This window comes from Tachypleus tridentatus, chromosome 8 (genome assembly GCF_004210375.1).
Source record: "Tachypleus tridentatus isolate NWPU-2018 chromosome 8, ASM421037v1, whole genome shotgun sequence".
Taxonomy (NCBI): domain Eukaryota; kingdom Metazoa; phylum Arthropoda; class Merostomata; order Xiphosura; family Limulidae; genus Tachypleus; species Tachypleus tridentatus.
Window position 1 is genome coordinate 28,096,385 of NC_134832.1, and position 24,984 is coordinate 28,121,368.

The 24,984-nt window shown below is 32.5% G+C and overlaps 1 protein-coding gene and 1 long non-coding RNA gene across 2 annotated transcripts; one reads left to right on the forward strand and one right to left on the reverse strand.

Annotated features, from left to right (window-relative positions):
- The first annotated feature begins 456 nt into the window (after window positions 1-456).
- LOC143222049 (uncharacterized) lies at window positions 457-8,479 on the forward strand. The gene is made up of 2 exons (XM_076447880.1): window positions 457-1,789; window positions 5,828-8,479. The coding sequence occupies exons 1-2, from the start codon at window positions 858-860 to the stop codon at window positions 5,928-5,930; spliced, it is 1,035 nt and encodes a 344-aa protein (XP_076303995.1). The 5' UTR covers window positions 457-857; the 3' UTR covers window positions 5,931-8,479.
- A 14,053-nt stretch (window positions 8,480-22,532) lies between these two features.
- LOC143222048 (uncharacterized) lies at window positions 22,533-24,350 on the reverse strand. Its single transcript, XR_013011958.1, has 2 exons — window positions 24,298-24,350; window positions 22,533-23,464 (listed from the first exon to the last, which is right to left on the reverse strand). It is a non-coding gene; the product is annotated as an uncharacterized LOC143222048 (long non-coding RNA).
- Between the last annotated feature and the right edge of the window lie 634 nt (window positions 24,351-24,984).

Consider the following 24,984-nt stretch of genomic DNA (forward strand, 5'->3'; position numbering starts at 1 on the left):
TTATATCATTTATGTTGTACGGTCTATTACATAATTTATATTGTTCATTATATTATATTGTTTATATTGTGCGTGGGTATGGAATAATTTATGTTGTACTGTTTATTATATCATTTATACCGTTCGGTGTACTATATCATTTAGATTATATGATTTATTACATCATTTATATTGCACAAGATATTATATCTTTCATAAAACTTATTGTAAATATTCTTACCCTCTTTAATATTCTTTCATTTCGAAAAACATTTTAAGATTTTCAGCTGGTTTAATACTCATATTTCTCAAATATTTGTTATTTATAAATGAATATGAAACGTATTGATGCACATTAAATGACTAGCTTATTTTTTCCCATTCTGTACAAATATAGCGAACTGAAAATATGTACAAATCAAACGTCACGAAACATGATATCTGAAAATAAGTTCAAACACTTTTCGAATGAAAGAGCATAAAGATGGCGTGTAACTAGAATATCAGTAGAGCTTTCACTATGGCCTGGTTGGATTGATAAGAACTGAAGTAACTTGAAACTATTGTTCTCAGCCTCAGAAGCGATTATTTGGTATTGAATTTGGAGTTATATTAATTGCTAATGCTTGATTAAATGTATATTCTATGCTTAGCGTGATTGTTTACTGTTAGGAATTCTGACGTATTCGCTGAGTAGATCTGGTAATTCTACGCTGTCTTGTTTAAGGTTCTACCACTTCTAACAAGCTGCCCACGCAAATGACCTGGTGATCCATACTTTTCAAGTGACGTTTTGCAGCTCTGCTAAGAAAGATTTTAGTGTAAGTCAGTGCTTGAGATATGCAGTCGTACAAACTATAGCCAGAACGTAAATACTTATGGACAGTACTTGTAAGATGGTGTTTGTGGTGTGTTTAATGTTATTCACTGTTGGTCTAATGACAGCGGAATCAAAATCAAACGCTGCTCTTTTTAGACGTTCTATTGAAAGAACAAATAATAACGATGAAATTATTGCCAGGCTAATAAATAAACTTCACTATCTGGGATACAAGTTAGAAGAGTTCACCACTTTTCAACAAAAGGTCAGGAAGTTAGAAGAGATGAATAATTTTCATAGTCAAAAGATATCGGAAATGTTAAACCATATTAGCGAGCTGACGTCATCTTTAGCAAAAGAGAAGGAAAGGAGAGATAAAGAACGTACGAAGGGTGAAGAAGATGCAAAGCTATCATCTGACTACATAAACATGAACGAATCTACTCATGAGAAACAAGAAGAAAATTTGACGCCTTCATTGCATAATCTCGCTGGTGAAATAAGAGAACGACTTCTGCACTTTGAAGAATCTTTAAAAACAATGAAAGAAAATATTAAATCACTGAAGGAAAATAGTTCCAGTAATTTCACTAAAATGTTTAAGGACGTCGCAAAAAGCAGACGAGTAACCAATGATATATATTTACGTTTAGATACTGCAGAAAATCTACAAGCCGACATTAGACACGACTTACGATTAGTCTCTGAAAAAGTAAACCTACAAGAACGAAAATTTAGCACAATTAAGACTAACTTGAAAAAAGATTTGGAAGAAATTCATGGTAATATTACTGAAGAACTATCTTATGCAAAAACAAGAATGAATCTCTTAAATGATAATTTGAGTTCTGTTAGCAATAAAACTGGTATATTGCAAGATCAATATAACGAGTTCCGTGAGGAATTTTATCAGTACCGTAATTATGTGGAGAACAACGTTATGGAAGTGCAAACAACGACAAGTCCCCCACATTCAAATAATGAAAAAATGTAAGTTTCACTTCAGCTTACTCTTTTCTATTTTCTATTACAAGACCTTGAGTTTCATTGCGCATTTTTATTACATAATTTGAAATTACTAAAACGAGTTTTCCAGGAAAATATTTTCAATTGATAGACACTTTACTTAAATTTAGTAATTTTTGAAGATACATTCATTCTCTAAGTCGTAGTCAGTTTTCCACTTATAAATTTCATGAACTTGTATTTTTACCCCGAACGACACATAGGCTAAACGACCAACATCTAAGGTTCAGGTGCAATTAATCATAGACTAAACAACTAATACCTAAGGTTCAGGAGTAATTATCTTGGAAACCACTAAAATTCTGGTATATTTATCACAAAAACATTTAAAATATGGAAGTAATTATCCTGGAGACACCTAAAGTTCGAGTGTAATTATTCCAGAAAATCCTAAAGTTTTGGTGTAGTCTTTCCGTAGTCTCCTAACATTCAGGTGTAATTATCCCGCAGACCCCTAAAGTTCAGGTGTAATTATCCCCTAGTTCTACCTGCTGATATGCATGAACATCATTCGCTACCCTATGATTACTCTTATTAAAGTAGGGGGGGGGGGTAGCTATAACCATTACTATGTCTTCACAGCTCAAAGTGAGGAAAACGTTCAGTGATATATCGCAAGTCGATCCCAAGACCTGTCGATAAATAGCTCGGCACTGCTGTAATGTAATAATTTTGTGTTTTAAAAAATATTAATTTTTCATATAAGTTACAGTTTATGATATACGAAGCATATGAGAAACAAAATATGTTGTAATATCAATAGAATTCCAAAATATGGAGAATATTACAAACTTTACAGGATTTTAAAATATATTATTTAGGGTTGTAACTCTCAGTAGATATTACGCAAAAATAATACTGTAATTATTGTTACAATAATTCTGTTTCACTGTCTATGAATAGTGTGGAAATTATTTGAGAGTTAATATATTGTTAATTTATTTCCAAAAAGTGTTTTTATTTTGTGTTGCATTGGTCTTTTTAGTAACATTTTTTAATATTAATTTTTGTCATTCAGAAGTTTAGCTTTCACAATAGATACAGAGCTCTTGACTGACGTTAACATATAGCAGCGAAAAATACATGTCATTAATCTTTCCTTAGGAAACATATGAGTGGGTTTAGATAATTTTTCTACATTTATTTTATAATTAACGTTCGACAAGGTCAGGTGGTTAGAGTGCTTGAGTCGTAATCTGAAGGTTGTGGGTTCGAATCGTCGTCACGCCAGCTATTCTCGCCTTTTCGAGTGTGAGAGCGTTATAATGCAACGGTCAATCCCACTATTCGCTAATAAAAAGAGTAGTTCAAGAGTTGGTGGTGGGTGGTAATGACCTGCTTCCTCCACCTTAGTATTACACTGCAAGTTAGGGATGGCTAGCAGAGATAGCTCTCATGTAGCTTTGCGCGAAATTAAAAAAACAAACATATAAATTTTGAAATTGAACACATACATTGAATAAGGATACTGGAAAAAACACTTCTGGTTCTAACAGTTTGTTTTGATTTATGGAAACGTTTTGTTCTATCAAACATACCGGTGGAAATAAAGTACTATGTATGTTTGGAACAATCAGAAATGGTTCATTAAGCTCCAAGTAAACATCCCACATAGAATATAGTAATTTTCTTTGCTGAAGCTCTGGAAGCTTCTTAAACATCAGTTAGTGTTTTTACCTAAGACTAAAAGTTTATATATATTATAAATGATACATTAAATACTGACGTAAACAAATTTTGGCAACAATGGGTCACAAACCATGAATTCTAAGAGTCATAGTTTGGCCATTCTAGCCACTTGACCACTTCAGTTCAAAAACATTATTAAATGGTTGCTTAGACTTATTCTCTGAAATACTTAAATTAAAATACGAAAGTAAAAACCAAAGTAAAAACAACACACCAAAACAGGTTGAAAAAGAAATTAATTGTGACATTGAAAAAACACTTGCACAGAAGCCTTTTAACTTAGCATAAAAATTATTTAAAAAACGCTCACATACCATGATTAGTTACATAATATGAAGTTTCTTTTATAATTTATTACAATATCATTTCTACAAAAAAATAGAAAGACATTAATGATATTTTATATACGAATTAAGTCCGCTAAATGTTCCTTACAAACCAAAAACTTTTGATTTTGAAAATAAATTCTAGATATTCGCCCAGAAAAGGAGTTTTGAAATATTTTTTATCTGAAAATGACCTAACATATAACTTATACTGATATATCTCTGATCTTATAACCGCTAACAGTACAGTGTAAACATAATTTACGTTAGTGACTTCGAAAGCATTAAAAACTATACAATCAGCAAAATAAACTCGAAAACAATATTGCATCTCCTACACTATAACACAGAAAAACATTAAGTTGAAGTAATTTTGTATCTCACATTTCCCTATAATTTAAATATTTGTGTTCAAATATGTAAACAGCACTTAAATATCTTAAATGAAATTAAATAAAGGTTCAAGGTAATTGTAGTTTCAATATTGAATTAAATTTGAGATATATAATTTCGTTTGTAAGTGGATTGAGAAGAACAAACAAAAACAAATGAAGGAGAATTCTGTTTACGTTAGTCGATAGCAATGTTCCTTTATCTCTAACGTACACTTGCTAACGTTTGCACGCTTGGCAGTTGTTCCTTTATCTCTAACGTACACTTGCTAACGTTTGCACGCTTGGCAGTTGTTCCTTTATCTCTAACGTACACTTGCTAACGTTTGCACGCTTGGCAGTTGTTCCTTTATCTCTAACGTACACTTGCTAACGTTTGCACGCTTGGCAGTTGTTCCTTTATCTCTAACGTACACTTGCTAACGTTTGCATCGCGTTGGCAGTTGTTCCTTTATCTCTAACGTACACTTGCTAACGTTTGCACGCTTGGCAGTTGTTCCTTTATCTCTAACGTACACTTGCTAACGTTTGCACGCTTGGCAGTTGTTCCTTTATCTCTAACGTTTACACTTGCTAACGTTTGCATCGCTTGGCAGTTGTTCCTTTATCTCTAACGTACACTTGCTAACGTTTGCACGCTTGGCAGTTGTTCCTTTATCTCTAACGTACACTTGCTAACGTTTGCACGCTTGGCAGTTGTTCCTTTATCTCTAACGTACACTTGCTAACGTTTGCACGCTTGGCAGTTGGTTTCTTAGCTTAGTCTCTGGCTTCTTTTTTAATTATTTTTTTGTCAGTTCTTCGTGTTCCATCTCAAAACATCCAGTTTTATTTCTCAACTATGACTGGTCACATAATCTTTTTCTACTTTTTTCATCTTATGGGGAACATTGAATTTTCACTACTATTCTCCATCTTTGGCGGTCTTTCTTTCCTCCTCTTCCATTTTGATAGATTCCAATCCTATTTCTCATCAAGGTTTTTATTTTGTAGATGGTTTACCTCTTGCCTTAAAATGATAGTCCCGTTTCTTATATTCTCTGGGCTTACGTGTATCATAACCATCGCTATCTTCTTTCCATGATTTCTTGTCCTATTGGTTAATGATTTAGGAGAGAGAGTAAATTCTTTAGCATACTAACTTTTTTGCCACTTTGTGTCATAGTCGCTCTTTTATGTCTAGTCGAGCTGTACTGAGTATTGATGAACTGCATTAAGTATTGTTTTTGTTTTATTTAAAGAAACTGGTCTCTAGCATATTCCCAATCCCCTTCAAGACGTGATATGGACTACTCTCCATACTACTTAATGATCAACCCTGGAATAGTACAGTAGTTATTGATACATTCGTGTTGCTACTTTTGGAAAGTTTAATACAGCCACAAAATTTGTTATTATCACCTAACTTTATAACATTGGATATTTATGAATTCTTCCTTTAGAAATAAGTGTTTGAAGTATGACTTTTTGGTACTATTTTTACACGTGTTGATTTTGTAATGAAGTTTTTATTCGATCATTATTGTTGTGTCAAACAAATTATAGGGTTTAATATAAATTCCTCTACGCGTTCTTGTTTATGTTTCTCCTTGTAGAACCCTAGAATCAATCAGAAAAGCATTTGAAAAGTATGGCGTGAACCCAGTTAGCAACAAAACGATGAACTATCGAGATAGCAAAGAAAAGGAGAGACAGTGATGACAATGAAGTGCAGAAAAAAGATGGACCTCATTCCAAAGAGTGCCTGCAGTACTTATTAACTATGTCAATCATGCTTTAACAAAATAAGCATAGAATAGACTTGTACGTGAAGATTGTGTCGTAGCAATCTTATTTATTAAATATAATAATGTGCTCTTCAATAAATCAACTTCTTTAACTAATGTAAAGATCAGGATAATGTAATTTTAAAACCCGTTATTTATAAAATAATTTCTATATTTTAGTTTTGTGTTACTATATATATGTGCAATAATGCACATAAATAATTTGTTTCATACATTGTTTAACATTTGTGATAGACCACACTTCTACATCAGATATAAACACTCTATAAAATAAAAAAGAGGGAATTTATTCAAAATTTAGCATATTTAATTGTAAGACTGTCAACCTCCAACATATCCACCATCGTTTCGTTGATCTTGAAAGCGATTTTGAAGTTCCCTGAACATATTCTGCTGTTGTGTATGAGTTATAGCACTGATCACATTTGTTATCCTAGCACGTAAGCCGTTTAAAGAGAAAGGTGTTGTTGAATAAACTTCAGATTTTACATCTCTCCACAGGAAAAAATCTAATAGAGACACAACTGATTCTTTTCTTCAGTTGAAGCCATTTAGTATAGTAAAGATTTATTATTTGGAAAATAAAAGAAAGAAATTAGAATAAATAAATCATTAACGATTTTATTTAAATTCTAAATAAATTCCCTTGTCATTGTATTTTACAGATTATTTACATCCTATACAAAAGTAAAGTTATTAAAGATTCAAACTACACAAAGACTTTATGAACACCCTGTATGTTACACAAGTTACTCGAAATCATTGTTTATATCTTTGTAAATGTAAGCTTACAGGTCATGTATACACAAGCTTAAAATGCTTACTATTTATATATTAATGTTTAAAGCAGTATAACAAAAGGCTACATCAAGCTCAGATTGTTGTAACTGACATTATTTCTTTCGCTTTAAGGGATTCCTTACAGTTAGATGATCCAATAATTCGAAAATGTGCTAATCAAATTGGGTCTACCACAATTTACTGTGCGTTTCATGAACGACGACGTATTGTTCGGTGTTCTTGACCACGGGTCTTCAGTGTTCGACAAATAGACCCAATTTATACCCCTTTCTTACAACCAATACATGAGTATTAATAATTTATGCCTGATGTGTTAGTTTTATTATTCAATGTTTAATTTTTTTTAAAATTTATTTTGAGTCTCGAAACATCGTGCATAATTTTTCGGGTGTCCCAAAATACAAAAATGTAGTTTACAACATATTGTAGCCCAGCTCCAAGATTTTTTGTATTCGATAAATCCTTCCATTACAAAATCACAGACCAAGATAATGTAAGGCTTTGCCACTGTGACTATTGACACGTTGCAGCTAACGTAGACTTACAGACTGAAAAAGCGTTGGAGGTGCTGATAACCATTAACGGTGTACATGTGGAAGTCTATTGGCACGCCGCTAAAAACTCTTTTGATTTAGGCTACATGCTGTTGCAAACTGCATCTTATATATGCGTAATTATTGTTAGTTATTGTTTTATTTACGTTCAAGAAAATAAATATAATTTTTGAACCAATAACCTGTATTATTCAAATAAATGACGTCCGATAGTAAAGCTCTCCAAATAGTTAAAAGTTTTTTGTCTTTTGTTTTTATAAAGAAAAGTAACAACTAAATTTCTACCAGAATTATAACTCCAATATCAAGAGGAGGAAATACAGAATCAAATTATTCTTCCAAAGTAAACGGTATGGTTCATAATGTTTATTATGGCTTTCCAAGAATTTTTAACGTGACTGTATCTTTGAAGTCAACAAAATTACCATCAAGAGATAGTTCCTAGATTATGGGTTTAAGTTCAACTGAAATTTTCTTCAAGTGTCTTATTCCTTAACACATAGAAAAAATTAGGGGTAATTTAGACTCTTATCAGTCTGATCATAAGTTACATTTTTACACAAAATAAGGCTTTTTGGTGACGTATTTTAGTAATTTTTAAGTATAAAAAACAACCAAATAAAAATCACAACTTCTTAAATTCTTATTGCTGTTATAAAATATTCTTCCCTGTTTGTATACTTTATATTCATGTTTTGTTCCTGACCAAGTTGTTCAAAGAGCATTTAATATAGAAAATAGGTAGGGATTCTTTAATTCTGACAAAAATGTATTACAAAGAAATGCAATTCTGTTACAAAGGGTTAACTTTGCTATTGGCAGCTTTAAAGAAAGCATCCACCAGTGTTGTGTCTGTATATGATTATTCCAAATAACCACTGACAATAGTTCTTTGTGTTCTTATTAGTGATTTTAAAAATAAATTGAAAAAAGAACTGGTGAAAGGAACGTGCCATGAACTTAGTTTATGAACAGGTATATGTCTGATCCATCAACTTACTATACCCACAAATAAATAACTGTTATATTTCGTATGATATTGTAACATAATTTTTGTCTTGTTCACATTTCAGTAATTGATGTGAAATAAAATAATAAGTTAAAATGTGGTTGTTACTCTTTTTCAAGTGTTATTGAGGGATAGATTTGAAGTTCTCTCCACAATCTTAAAATAATTAGTTCTTGAAGATGGAATATCTTTGTCAGTCATTCTTCATTAAACCTAATTTGTTTTGTTTCTTTTGCTGGTAGTTCGTGATTGCAAGTTACTGATCAATATTAATATTGTCCTAAGGAAGTTTAATTTCCAACAAAACAACTCCAAGATTCATTATTATGTTTCTATTATAAAGTGTCACAGGTAGTTTGATCACATATGGAACAACAAACTAAAACTTCTGTAAGAGTGTATTAATCATAATGTTAACAGAACAACATAAAGGATTTGTTGGTTGTAATAATTTTACACTGCCCCTGTAGAATATAGAATAATAAAATAGAGTGGGTGAATTTAAATAATACTTTAGTTTACGAATAAGTTGTTTGTTTATGTGTGTTTGTAAAGCTAGACAAAGTAAATCTCTGCAAGCTAACCCTAGTTTTGACTTTATAGATCAAGCACTTATTCAACAGTATTAACCGCCTACTCTTTAGCTACTCTTATCTTACCGGATAGTAGGAATTAATTATCACTCTTATAACGCATCTGTGGCCACTAGGTAATGAGAATAAAAAAGTGACTCCAAGTGGAATAACTTTAAATAAAAAGTTCGAAATTGTGAAATGCTTTGACGAAGGACGACGTACTGTTAATGTTGCACGAGACATAAGGCTTTCTCTAACAATCGTAAGAACAATTTTCAAAACTGCAGAGAAGACATAAACTTCAGCTCAAGCAAATATGCCATTAGCTTCAAGTAAACTAAGACATACGAGAAACAGTGTCATACAAAAGATGGAAGCAGGAAACAATGCAGGTTATCTACCAAATCAAGAATCGTCTGCCACTAAGCCAGGCTATAGTAATGGAGAAAGCTAAAACTTCGTAGGAAGAATTACTTGAAGAGGAGGCTGAAAGCTCAACAGAAGGGCAAGTAAAGGCTGGTTTGACCACTTTAGGTGAAGAAACGATCTACGTACCATCAAAATAACAGGCAAAGCCGCTAGTGCCGATTACCAAACTGCATTGGAATTTTCAAACAAGTTAAAGGAGATCGCGAAAAGTGGGTGGGGGATATCCCCCTGAATTCTTTTTCAACGCGGATGAAAGGGGAATATTTTGGAAACGGATGCCGTCTTCTATATTAATTTCTTGTGAGGAAAAGAATGCTCCAGGATTTAAAAGCACAAAAGATATGCTGTTACTTATTGGTGATGTGACAGGAAACCTTAAATTCAAACTTATTGATGTTTGTCGAGACTGGTTTGTCTCCTAATTTTGCCCAGCAATGGAGAAATACTGCGCTGGAAAAAAGACCTTACTTCTCCCAGATAGTACACCTTGTCACCCTTCTCTTTAAACAATTTGAAGAATTGCATTCGAACATAATATCGCCTATTAAGCTAATATTTCAGGGGGATGTAGTGACGTTTAAGACGTATTATCTATGCCATTCCTTTCGCCAGCTATTTAATGAGACAACTGATAATGAGAATCTTACAATCAGGGACTTCTGACGTTCGTATAATATCATGAAGAAACTTGACAACATCACCATGCCTGGAAAAAAGTCACTAAGTTTGAAGGAAGATATGGCCGTAATGCATTTATGACTTCGAGGATTTTCAAGAAAAAAATACCAGTACTCCGCCAAGAAATTGTCAATTTTGTCTACAATGAAAGACTACAGGGAAAAAACTCGTATAGGGAACGTAAACCTAAAATAATTAGATCAGCAACGATTTATGGAAGATGCAGCAAAGGATGAAAAGTCAGAGGAAGTAAAACAAGTTGTTGACTTGACGAAGATTATAAAATAATAAATTCTCTCGTACAACAAGTAGCTAGAATACTGGTACTATAATTAAAATATAACCATGTTAAGTTTAGTAAAAATAAAAATATACTAAGCATATTGTGAGATGTTGTATTTTTTAAGTCAAAACGTGTAGAGTGGGTTTATTTGCACTTTCTCCACTGCGAGAAACCAAATCTCGGATTTTACAGTTGGAATTTTGTAATCTTACTGCTAGCCAACCAGGGGCTGTATGAAGTGTGTCTAACAAAACTAATTCCAAGCAGACAACAATTTTCCATAACAGTTTGAAAGTAATAAGATGAAGTTCTAGAAATATCAACAATTTATTTATTTACAACAATAGAAACTATGACAGTTAACACAATCAATAACTTAATTAAATCATTATTTGGCTAGTATTAACTCTACATAAGCTTAAACTGGGAGGCAAAACCAGTAGTGGTCAAAACACTGTAGCAGTTCAATCTATTTTATACGTAGAGTATTTCACTCTCTTTCAAATTTTACAAAATAAACAGTGTTGTATCAGGGATCTAATACAATAATCTTCTATTTTCGTAGATGTGAAATAAACTTTTCCTGAGGTAATGATGTTATTGCAAAACAGTATCTATGGTGACTCTAGCAAAGCCATTAATAATCAAAAACTGTAAGGAAAACCAGTAGAATTTTATTGAAATATATGAATATCTCATTTTTTTCTTCACCATATTTAGTGATTTAGATACTTTTGAATTTTTTGTGAAGTTTGTTCTAATGCAGCTTTAGCATAAAACACTCGGCCCACCTTTCTCGCTTCTGGTTGCCTTTTGTGTTCTTGTCTCTCTCATATTAGGTAACTCTTATTTTGTCTGCGAAAATGTGGCACATCTTTCGCTAGCCAAGTAGATAATATCTGTATGCCCCAACTGATTATTGCTTTAAGAGAATAACTTGATACGTGATGACGTCATTGTATGCGAAAGAAACAGAAACTTCTTATACGGTTAGAACTTTCGTTCTTTCTCAGTTCTAACTGATTACATCGCTTTTAGTCCAAAATTAATCTACCTCAAGAGACGGAAAGTTGCATGTCTAACCAATGATCCAGAAGAGGCAATCGTTCACTTGTATATGCAAGTACAACGCTCTTTGCGTTGTTATGTTTCACTTTCCGTAAAGCATGTCTAATACGTTTATTTCTCACTCAACTTAAAATTTAACTGAATTTGTAGATTCTGATTACTCCACAATTTTCCTGTTTAATTCTTCCGTTAACAAGCAGACCTATCTACTACTTGTGAAAAAATCAGTTTATTTAATAATGCAATACTGTAAAGATTGTACTTATTTTGGAGGACAGATGGCAAAAGCATTAGGTTCAAAGCCTACTTCAATTGAAAGATAGCAAACCGCTCGACGCTCTACCAGTGCAGCAAAAGTGAATGTAAAGATGGCGAATTTCCAGTTATAGATAAAGGAATTAGTAAAGAAAACAGGGAGGGAACTTCCTTTGGAACATGTCTGGCATGATGTGGTGCTCGTCCTTTTACCTGGTTAAATCAACACAGAATCTTGAAGAAACTTCTTTCTTCCTGAAAATCACTACTGGAAACGACCAAGTACCCTCTGAAGGACATGTAATTTTATCTTTTAACATGTATTGTATCTTAATACTATCTTCCTCCCTGATACTTCAGTTAAGCCAGTGTGGTGATTACTTGATTGGATGTGTGTCACCCTTAATTATGTTGTGACAAGTCATTGTTTTTCCTTATAGTTGGAAGGGGTCTGACATGGCCTTGGTGGTTAAAGCATTCGACTCGCAATCTGAGAGTTGCGGCTTCGAATCCTCATCATTGAACAAGTTCATCTTTTTAGTCGTAGTAGCATTATAACGTGAAAGTTAATCTCGCTATTCGTTGGTATTAGAATATCACAAGAATTGGCGGTTGGTATTGTTGACTTGCTACTTTCCCACTAGTCTAGCACTGTTGAATTAAGGACATATAGCCCTCGCGTATGTTTGCGCAAAGTTAAAAACAAACACATAAAGCTATTCAGTTTACTAACACTTATGTACTCAAAATCTGCACTGATTATATATTCAAAATACCTTTGTTGATTTTAAGTCATTGCAAGGTATGTGTTAGTGAATAATCATTACCTTATTTGAAATAAAAATCTAAACAATTTCAGTTGTATCATCAAGATTTGATATCAAAACTATTCACACCAGAAAATCCTGTTCTGACATCAGGCTTGTCATAATTATCATACGACATCACAAACTTAGTACTAATGTCTTGAGGTAGAATAGAACAATTCACTCAAAAGTTTGATGTCAACAGATTTTAACAAATAGGCCGATTAGTTAGAAAAATAATAGATCTACTCATTATTTGTAACTTTGTACTAAAAAGGTCTTACAAACTTGGTTATGGTTAAACCTTTCATTTGACATTGCATGTCATTATACAAGTAACATGCAAATAATATTTACTGTTTTGTGTATTTTTTTAATTTAGTAAGGTGATCGTTTGACGTTGACCTAAAATTTTAAAAATATCTGCGAATACACGTTTCTAGCCATCTGTGAAATTCATAAAATAGAGTGTTGGTCAAGGAATGTTTTAGATTCCTTTTGCTCTATCTACCAATTTTCCGAGTCATTTTCCTTTGATATCACTTGAGTTTTTTGTTTAGTTTTGCACAAAATTCGAAACAAAACAAATCGTTAGAACAAATAAAATTGCCAAACAGCGAAAACGAAGCCCATCTACCTAAAGACGTTCAAATAGTCGTTGGAAGACGTGAACAGCCACAGACAGAATAGAAATAATGGTTAATTTTGCTGGAGGCAGAAAACCACAGTGAGCAATATATCCATTGAAAGAGTCACAACAAAAGATTCCTCGGGCAAGTCTCTATAGATCTTTATATTTTATTCCAACTTCTTCGGATTTTTAAATCTCATATGGATCCTACTTTGTTACCAAAAATTACACTGCTAGTCCAGTTGACTCAGAGATTCGTTGTTAAATTTTAGACAGGAATGTGTCAAAAATGTTGCGATGTAAATATATTTGAAACCAATAATTGGTATAAATAATATTTTAAACTTCCAAAAAATGAATAAATTTTGTGCTCAAAATGTGAGTTTACAATCTCTATCCGCGAAGTTTTGTAATATTGAACAGGTTCTGCTGTATCTAATGACTTATGAGCAGTAGTAAACATTGTAACACAAAGTATTTGGAAGTTTTGTAATTATAATTTTAAAATTAAAAGTTTCCGTTTTCTTTAAAACCTTAAAATTGAATATTTGATTAAGGATATTAAAATTTAAGTGCAGGTAGTGTGTTTTGCTTTTAGCAAAATAGATATTTCTCAGTGGATTCTACTGAATATGTACAGAGGAGACTAATACGGAGAACGTTAATGTAGGATTCATTAGTAAGATTTGTTACGTATGAAAATTCATGTTCGAATAAATATAAATCAGCAACGCTGAAGTTACTTGCAGTTTGAATTCCTTGTATTTATTGGGAGACTCGTGAGCTGAATGTATTGTAAAATAACAAATACATATTGAATTAATCGATTATTTCTTCTGTTTATTGAAACAATGTATTTTAGTGAGGATAAAAATTCACAATTAAAAGGTAAATAGCCTACAGAACTTTGTTTAATGCAATACAACTGTAATATTTACGAATAACATTGTTATAACCATCTCTGTTTACTAACGCACAACATTAAGTTACCAGAATTATCAAAGATCTTGAAAGTGTCGATCAAAAATTCTTTTTAATTTAACAATAGGAAAAGAAATGTAAATACTACTAAATTAAATATTTTTATTACTTTTGCCTCAAAGCCTTTAACTTCATATTTAAAGATTCTATTGCCAATGGTACTTTTACAGAAAAGCTAATAGTTAGGTATTTAATTATTCAAGTACGAGGTAACAGAAATGTCTCTGATTTCGGATTCTGCTTCAACTAGTTGTTTATCTCTGTAACATACATATTACGAATTATAATTTATTTCGGATAAGTCTCCGATTTACAAAGATTAAGTATACCACATATTACAATTTCAAATAGCCTGCAATTTTAATTTAGAACTTAACTGAATGTCAAAATAAATCAGCTTTATGATATTTGCCAACAAGATTGATACAAACAATTTTCTTTCTTAACACAAATATATTTTAATATACAAACAACAATATAATTTCTAATAACAGTTTTACAAATGATCATTTATCTTCCAGAGTTTTACATACTTGCAAATAATACTGAGTCTTTTATCTAGTCTGGAATTGAATATTTTATCGACAGTTCACGAGAAGCGAATTATGTGTTGGTATTGTTACACTTCGCTTAATGTAATATTCGAAATCTATAAATGTTTCTGGTCAAATATATATAGTTTTCCAATTAAAAAACATTTATCACAGTTACAGCTTCCGAGGTTTGTAGTATACTGATTGCAGCAACCCAACAATAATAAACTGTTTCCCCGCGTATTGCGATAGTTACTTTTTATATTCATTAGGCGAGATTATTCAGTTGACAATAATTTTAGAAGTCACTAGTATTTTGTATACACACATCGTACTTTATTGATTCTTACGTTCGAGAATCTTCTTCGAATTTAGAAAACAGTTGGGACTTTCGTAATACACGTTTAACAATATAACGTTACATGCATTTCTAAATAGATATTAAACTGAAACAAACATAGGTATTAAAATAATTGTAAAACATTAAATCCGTTACACACAACAAAGTGAAATACCCACGAAATTGAAACAAGTTTATAGATAAAAATGTGTGTGTTTTCCTTTAAGCAAAGCCACATCAGGCTATCTACTGTGTCCACTGAGTGGAAACAAACCCCTGATTTTAGTTTTGTAAATCCGAAGACTTACAGCTGTCCCAGCGGAGGACAGATGAAAATGAAAACAACGTTTTGGGCTATGGCTCCTCATCGGGTTCTACTGAGAAAAAAAAAACGGTTCCTACAGGAGATAAGACATAAGTAGTAAAACGAGAAGAAACAAGTAACGCATTCATTGAGATAATCATGAGAAGGTATTGACTGAGCATGAAGGACAATGGAAATAAAGTTAGGGAAAGTGAAGTGGATAAAAATTGAATAACATATCTAATTTATACACTGTTCTTTTCTTTATTCATTATCTAAACTTTCTCATAACGATCTTTGTTTTACTTAATAATTGTATTCAATGAACGCGTTCTTTTTATTGCTTACTAGTCCGTCCACTCATGCTTATTTCCCACACCAAGTCATTTCCTTGATCACATTTGTTGCCTTTAAATTTATTGGTTCAGTAAGTTACATCATATGTTTTCTGTCTTCTTTATTTTCCGTTTATAATCAATTCCCATACCTTTCATTCTTCTAGCATGCTGAACCACACAATTCAGTGTACGTGTTAATTTTCTCATTGTTTGAATATCTAACGACTTAGTTGCCTTTACTAGTGTTCCATTTATTATTATACTTAGTTTCTTAGTATAATATGTTATTAATCTAATGTATTTTATATTATTCTTTACTGAATAATTTGTGTTTTACTTTTTATGTCTTTATTTTATTTTAAGTATGTAATAAAAATACATGTTTAGTGTCTCGCTCCCTTTCTTTTACAACTGCCAGTCCCACTTTTTTCTTGGCTTTTTTTTTTTCTTTTTGATGATTCATCGTTTTTCCATCACATATAAAAGACCTCAAATGAGTTGAAAACAGTTGATTCATTTGTCCTTTTTATTTATTTGTTATACTTTCTGTATCGCTTTGACGAAAAAATGAAACAAAGACTTCTGTTTGACACGAACCCTCTGAGTTTGAGCAACAATCATGAAATAAAGGGTGAAAAATTTCTCTATAGGAAACCATTAAGAAAAAAAGACCCCTTTTCTTTTTTTCGAAAACAGAGGAAACCTAATGAAGGACTGTTGTCCAAAACGTTATTTTTATATTCGTCAGTAAATTTGTCTTAATTTTAGTAAGTGTTTCAGATTGTTTGTTTTTCTATACATTTTATAATTTCATCTCCTATGCAATTCCTTTATAACTAGCTTTAAACTTATGCCAACGAGTGAAACTATAAGATTCACTAGATTTTTTTCTTTTAGGTTTAACTATAACAAAAAAAGCCAGTAGAAGCCGGAACTGGGAAAATCACTCCTATCTTGCAGAAGATCATTAATATGGTTAAACATTTTTATGGAAACAGCAAGTAAAGTTATGAAAGTTGATAAATACTGAAATAAAACATAACAATACACTAATTTATTTGAAATCATAGAATTACACCATATAAGATGACTGGGAACCTATATCAGATTTAAAGCGTTACACCACTTGAGACGATTGGGAGCCTACAGCAAATTTAAAGAGCTACACTATTTAAGACGACTGGGAACCTACACTAGATTTAAAGAGCTACACTATTTAAGACGACTGGGAACCTACACTAGATTTAAAGAGCTACACTATTTAAGACGACTGGGAACCTACAACAAATTTAGAGTTACACCACATTATTCATCTCATTATTCAGTTCCTTTCATTACTATCCTGTTGCTATTTCATACACGACAGTTTCCTTCATTACTGTTCTGTTGCTATTTCATACACGACAGTTACTTTCATTACTGTTCTGTTGCTATTTCATACACGACAATTACTTTCATTACTGTCCTGTTGCTAGTTAATTCACGACAGTTCCTTTCTTTATTGTCCTGTTGCTATCTGATACACGACAGTTCCTTTCATTATTGTCCTGTTGATATTTCATACACGACAGTTCCTTTCTTTATTGTCCTGTTTCTATCTGATACACGACAGTTCCTTTTTTTATTGTCCTGTTTCTATCTGATACACGACAGTTCCTTTCTTTATTGTTCTGTTGCTAAGTCAATTCTCTGATTCTTTCTTTGTTTGTCTGAGAGAAAAAACAAAAACAAATTTGGCTATCTGCTGTGTCCATCGTGAGGAATCGAGCCCCTGATTTTGGTGTTGTAAGTCCTTTAAATTACTGCAGCCCTATCAGAGGACTTCTCTGAGTTTAACTGGAGAGAGCGAACAACTGAAAATTGGTTGCTAACATAAGTTTTCTAGCTTAAACGCACTGACCAATGCGTCTAATCCGTGATGGTTTGTTTCTTGTTCCTTACAAGTAAATAACATTCAAATAAAAAGTAAAATAGCGCCTGATTTCTCAGAAACACCTTGGTTTGAAGTAATACAGTCAACATATAAATTATTTTAATGCTAGAAGTGAATGTAATTGACATAGACTTCACGTATAACAAATATCTTGTTCAGAAATCATATCGAGATAGAAAATTCAGTACTATAAAGAAAGTCCTAAAATAATTTATGTTTACCAGTCCAAATTGTTAAGAAAATTGAACAACTGGAAAACAACTGGTAAAGTTCACAGTGAAACCTCGTTGTTATTTCTCATGAACTTATTCGATGGATTACTGAGACATTCAGGTAAGCGAATCAGTGCGACAGAGATTATTAATTAACAGTTTGCATTATCAATTGATAAATGTAAGGGTAGACGTGCAACTGGTAAACCTAAAGTAACTATATGTACAAACTTTACCAGCTTGTTATTATATACATTGTCAATTATTGTACATATTGTATAATTAAGGTCATACACCATTATTTTCACGTAAAACATCACTATGTTCAAACCAGTGACTTACAGGATACAAAATACACAGCACTGGTCAAATATCTATCAAATGACTTTTCAAAGACAAATGTAATCACAATATGTTTTCGATCTTTTTTTCTTTTAGAGTTTCTTTTGACAACCAGTTTGAGCTGCTGAGTCGACTTTGGGTCAATGATTAGCTGATACAGTTTCTACTCTCATTTGACATGACTGTAACACAAATCATCCTTATGGCCTTTTTATATCTGTTATAATTTATATGTGCACATCCTTACTGTAATGGTCATTTTCAGAAATATTCTTAAACGGATACGTTTCTTGGTCAGTAATAATTATCTCGTTGCTAGTTTTTGATTAATACCTACTTGACCCTCTTGCAGTCATGTACCGAACATCTTTGGATTTCATATCATTTATTAAATTTACCTCGTTAATACTTGTTAACATGAAAAATCAGCCGAACTGTCAATGTCTGGTTTAACGTTGGTTCATTGTTGTTACTTTCACTTCGAACAAAATAAGCATTGAAATTTTACTTCGTACAGACAAAGGCATAAAAATTAAACATATTTAAGGAACTTCAACTATTCTTTCACCAAAACTAATAAAAACAACAGTTTCTTACATGGAATAAATCTTTCTCTTTTGTTTTGCCAGTGCTTCCATTACTATATTTCCATGTATTTCTCACTAGTATTAAGTAAACAAACTGAGTATTTCACTGAGTGTGGTCTAAACAATTGCTCTTGTTCTTATCAAACAATGGATACTTCAGAACTCAAACCAACTTTGTTATATGCCTAAAACGTTATATATCTTAAACGTTTTTACATAATCAAGTATTGAAAACCAGTCCACGTATAAATTACGGCTCTTTTGTAGTGATACATATATATCTAATGTAAAGTTACATGTTAATCAGTGCATACTTTAAAATTTCTACAGAACAATTCAGTGGGATTACCAACACCCATGGTTTGCTACGGAACAATTCAGTGGGATTACCAACACCCAATGGCAACCAATGCCACTTAGTTGCTCTTTCTGTTTGCTTAAGTGCATGTCCAGCTTTCACGCAACATCTCTCTAGTTAGAACATCACCAGTTAGAGAGGAATCAACATAAAACTAGTCATATATGTAAATCAACAAATTGGTTATTTCTGCTACGGTTCAGTATCCACGTTAATTTTTATGTTGTAATATGCAAATACACTACTTGTTGTATTAGAATACTAAGGATAACAGTAAAATTATATTTTATCATAGTGAACCAATCAATCTACCCTGCCCCAACTCCCTTACAATAAGTCAATTAAAAGTCGAAAGGTTTGTAATGCTAAGCAATTTGAATGACCCCCCAAGTGGCATAGCGGTATGTCTGCGAACTTACAATGCTCAAAACCGGGCTTCGATACCCGTGGAGGACAGAGCACGGATAGCCCATTGTGTCGCTTTGTGCTCAACTTCAGAACCGTCTGAATCATGCTTTAGATAGTGCTGCCATCTGTGTTCTGAATAACACACTACATCAGACAAGTATGAAAAATAATTTGGAAACAAACGTCTATCAAAATTATAACAGCTTTCAAAACTGTTAGGAATATTCCGTTTATTATACATAATACAAAATATGCACATGAAAAACAATACATCTATAAAGGAAAATCAAATTGGCTAGATGTTCTCCACAATATTCCAAAACCTACTTCCACTTCCTGTCTACTACCAGTTGTGGGTATGGTAGTTTCCTCTTTAAAAAAAAAACCCTTAAGATTATGTTACACTTATTATCATAGTATAAAAGTTTCGTCAGTAAAACCCATCCTTAAGACACACATTTGTTAAGCACTCAATAATTGAGTACACATTTTCCACCCTTAATGACATCCATACTTTCCCTGTCATATGCTTACCAAGCCAACAGATATAATTTTGACACAACTTCAGGTCAAAAATAATATGCAAAACAACTTTGAGCGTTTATACAGACAGAGGTAAACCGTACAGGATAGTATTTAATACAAAACATACCTGCGTGCTTGTAAAACAAGGTTTGCAAAGTCTCTTCAGACCACTGGTACGTTAAGAGTTCACAGCAACTATCAACCCCTTTGACCAATCATTAATGTTCCAACATCAGTTGTCCTAGCTATGTTTATCAAGTGAGTATTACTGTGTGGTCTGTTGTGCACAAATGTTGCTGGATAAACTGAGGAATTATCATGACACATCACACTGACATCTTGTTATCACTCAACAGTTCAGAAAGAAATGCACACAATTCTTAAATGACCATTAAGTTATAAATCAATCTCATCATCCTAACTATTTTAAAACTGACCATTACTGTAAGCCTCCATTCAATAGCTCAGACAATAAGGAATATTATTCATACTTCCTTACAACCATTTATCTGTCAATCAAACGACTATTATAAGGGCTGGTCAAGCAATTATTCCTAATCACAATGATTAATAGAGCCAACTTCAACAACTAACTCCAAATAGATTGTCTGATACAAGTATATTTTAATTGCTTTGACTAATAATCAACTGAATAAAGATTATATCATGCAGAGATCTTTCACTTACCATCAAACTGCTCATTCTCCTCTGATTTTTAAAGTGGGAACCGATAAAGTTAGAACTGAGTCGTTTAATGATGTTGATATTTAACATAGTCATACTTAGTCACCACAATCGATTTTTCATTCCATTACTATTTTGATATGTCATCTCTTTCATATATGGCACTTCTCTCAAATATTTCAGAATGTAACCAATCTACATATTTCTGTCAACACTATTGTATATCAGCATTAGATAAAAGTTCATGTGTCAGAGTGACAGTATCTCTTTAATTTTAACAAGAATAATAAGTCAACACTGGTGCTTGAGCAAAGTCACACTTGAGGGAATGGCAGTTTTCTTACATTAATGTTTCTATTCAAAGTGTATACCCATCATGGTTAAAGGATGCCACATTAACAGTAGCAAAACGTTTCATTTAATACAATTTTTCTATCCTATTTTAGCTGTTTCCTAAATTTTAAATTTAGTGATGTAGCTATCTTGGAGATATTGATATTGGCTTTAAACTACCAACATTAAGCTGTGGGCTCAGTTTAGAATAATTCTTGATTACTATGATATATATTTAAACAATGGCAGATGCTTCAATTCAGCACCATTGTACAATGATGGTACAACATGTGCAATATACTTGATGCAAGTATATCTACAACGTTGTAGCTTAAAAGTACCAATACTTGATGGAGGCCATTCTAATCTCTCTCAGATTCAAAAAGATAGATATACTCGTGAATTTAGTGTCTTCAGAGAATGTCAGCAACATGTAGGCATGTATGTTATAACTGGGTACTGAATCAACCTCAGCAATACCATCAGTTTACTTTGACAGCTGCAATATTTTAATTGCCCCACAATTGCATAGGAATATGATAAGTGATAGGTATTCCACCTGGAAGCATTAAAGTTTTTTCATGTTGGACTTCACCCATCATATGCACTTCATCTCTTTTTCATTGTTACAGACAACAATTAAAGCTCCCATAAAATGCCAGACCTGTTAAATAAATGTTAAACTGTTTCTTTGAAATCATCCCGTTTGGATTCAGTACACCTAGATAGGCCATTATTAATATGGTATATCTTTTCACTGTATTTTCTTACATAAGAAAGGTAACCAGTTTAGGTGAAGTTGTAGTTGTAGTTGGTTTCCCTTAGCTGCTCTTAAACCACTCAATCCTAAGATTGGGTTAAAAATATAGACATAGATCTTATGGCTAAGAATGTCATTGTTACAGGAAATGGCCTTTCCTAGTCCTTATCATACACTCAAACCATATCCCCACCTCAGTCACAGTGGCCTTTCCTAGTCCTTATCATACACTCAAACCATATCCCCACCTCAGTAACAGCTTCTTCTTTTACCAGAAGTTTTACATATCTTCAGAAAGCATCCTTCCATGATCAAGTATTATTAACTTTGGAAACTTTGTTTCTGGGATTCAGGTTTACTGATGTCTAAGAGGTAAGTACTAGATATAAGAAAAACAAAGATTTACTTGGAAGATAACAAAACGCAAATGAACAACAAAGGAAAAGTACAAATACAAGAGAATAAATAAAGCTGTGGCTGTTAAAACCAGACTAGGACAATTATATGTGTATAGGACATGTTAAATAAGCACTGTGTATTGATTAGACCAGAGGCTGAAATATTGTGTTAATAATAAACTGTTAAAACTAATCATAGACCTAATGCTATATTTCAGAATCCCAGTTATATCCATCAGTGATCATTCCCATTTTGCACTCTTGTAGATAAGAGAAATTTCAAAATATGTATGAGATACATGATCCAATAGTGCAAAGATAAGATACATTACATTTGTTTGCTTTCTTTTTATTTCTGTAATACAAATTTAAATATTTTTCTTTGAACTTTTATTTTTTGCTCAATAACATAATTACTGAAAGTGAGAATGACAGAACAAATATTATGGTCCTGTTTGCTTAAAAAAATATTTTGTTTACTCGTTTGCTCAAGAAATGTTGTGGGCACAAGAAATTTGCTGTTATGCAAGTTATATTTTGAAATTGATTTTTTAAAATAAAATTTAGCTTATCTAACCTAACATATAAAAAACAATAATCAAAGGTATGTAATAGGTAGTATTTAGTTAATTTTCATTGTCATTTTTTAATTTCCCTCTTATGTTTATGAACTTATAACCAAAAATCTGGAATCCTGTTCCCCATGGTGGACAAAGTACAGATAGCACATTATGTAGCTTTGCATGAAGAAAATAACAACATATTCCTAAACTATATGTAACATTTTTACTGAAATGGTTTAAATGTGTACATTATTAATAAAATAAAATTTTACAGACAATTCAGTGCAGTGCCAGTTGTAATTAAAGTTGTTTCAATTTGTACAACCATTATAAAATTAACATATACTTTTTATTTATTACCTTTTACTTTTATATTAATGGGTATTCTAATCTAAAAGTCAGTTAGAAACCAATTGAAAGAGTTACTTAGTACAATTTAATTGAAAAAAAAATATTCATTTTTGTAATATTAATGTAAAAACCTCTTGTGAAAGAAGTACTGTGTGTTTTAGCCTTAGTAGCATTCTATTCAACAAGTGGAATAAATAGACAGGTCAGAGACTCAAAGCCCTCATTGACTCAGTAATAACTCTTAAGAGATTATAATGCTAAAAATTAGGTTTCAGTATCCAAGATGGCCAGAACAAAGATAGCCTATTGTAAATAGAGACTTCAAAGCTCAGATATAGCAGTCCCAAACAGAATGTTTTCCAGGAGTGCAACCAGTCAGCAAGTGTGCCATCACATACATGGAAATCTATAATAATAAAAAAGCGTGTCTATTAATCTGTGTGTGTGTATGTTACCACCATAGTTCCAAGAGCAAAAACAAAACCTATTAACCTAAACCTTTGCACCAATACCCATCTTATAATGAAGCAAGCTAGAAAAAAAATCATATAGAAAAGAAGTGGTTCATGGACACACATGGAAAAGTAACAATAGCTATATTACATGGACTCTGAGGGTATGCATCTTTCTAATGAAGCAAGCTAGAAAACAACAACATAAAAAAAGAAGTAGTTCCTTATATAACTACTTCTAATATATATAAAAGCCAGTGCAGTTTAGTAACAATGTGTTCTGACAATGGCTTTTATGTCATGCTCTTTGCAACAAAAGTATATAGGTTATACTTTTATACTAAAATGGATTAAGAATATACATTGGCATAGTCATCTAGAACGTGTTAATCTAATAACTCGAGCGAAGCCAGGTACTTTCGCTGGTCTATAATTAAAATAGTAGAGAGAGTGTGTGTGTCTGACTGCCATAGCTCCAAACGTAAAGATCGTAGAAACCTTACATTCTGCACCCTTACGAAGTTGATCTCAAGGGCGTACACTTGGGTATTATTTACTTATTTACATGCATGTGCGCATGCACGTCTTTTTACGAGACAAGCACGTGAAAGCCCACCCAGAAAAGAATACGTGGCTGCCATAGACAGAAGAGAAAATAATATAAAAATCTGAAAATTTGCATCCATACTATGTGGATCCTGAGGGTGCGCATCTTTTTAGTGAACAAACTAGTGAAAAATCACATAGGAAAGAAGTAGTTTCTTACAATAAAAAATAGTAAGCGAACCTTGAGGGTGTACTCCTTGGTATTACATTACTTATCCACGTGCATGTGCGTATGCGCATCTTTTTAGAGAGACGAGCTAGCGAAAAACCACATAGAAAAGAAATACTTTATATTACCGGGAAATGAAAATGTTTTTAAAATATTTTTTACTGTTTCTCTGTACTTAAATTGGCTCATAATACAGCCACTGACATAATCATCTAGAATATATCAACCTAATAACCCGAGTGAAGCCGGCTACCTTTGCTAGCTCTTAATAACATAATAGGATTTACTGTCACTTTATAACACCTCCATATTGATCAGAGATCTTGTCTATAGCCACTAAGTTATATCTGGTCCATATTGTCTTGTTTAAAGAAAAACGAAATAAAACAGTTATTTTATTAAGATTAAAATATATTTTAATCATATTCACTTAAGTTTCCTCCAAAATGTCTTCTTTTTTTCTTCTTTTTGAATTTCGCACAAAGCTACTCGAGGGCTATCTGTGCTAGCCGTCCCTAGTCATCACCACCCATCGCTAACTCTTGGGCTACTCCTTTACCAACGAATAGTGGGATTGACCGCCACATTATAACGCCTCCACGGCTGAAAGGGGTAACATGTTTAGCGCGACGGGGATGCGAACCCGCGACCCTCAGATTACGAGTCGCACGCCTTAACACGCTTGGCCATGCCTACCAA

What these genes read in the sequence shown, in the direction of transcription:
- LOC143222049 (XM_076447880.1), top strand. Translation starts at nt 858, where the DNA reads ATGGACAGTACTTGTAAGATGGTGTTTGTGGTGTGTTTAATGTTATTC. An exon ending in CATTCAAATAATGAAAAAAT is followed by an intron (nt 1,790 to 5,827) that starts GTAAGTTTCACT and finishes TTCTCCTTGTAG; the next exon opens with AACCCTAGAATCAATCAGAA.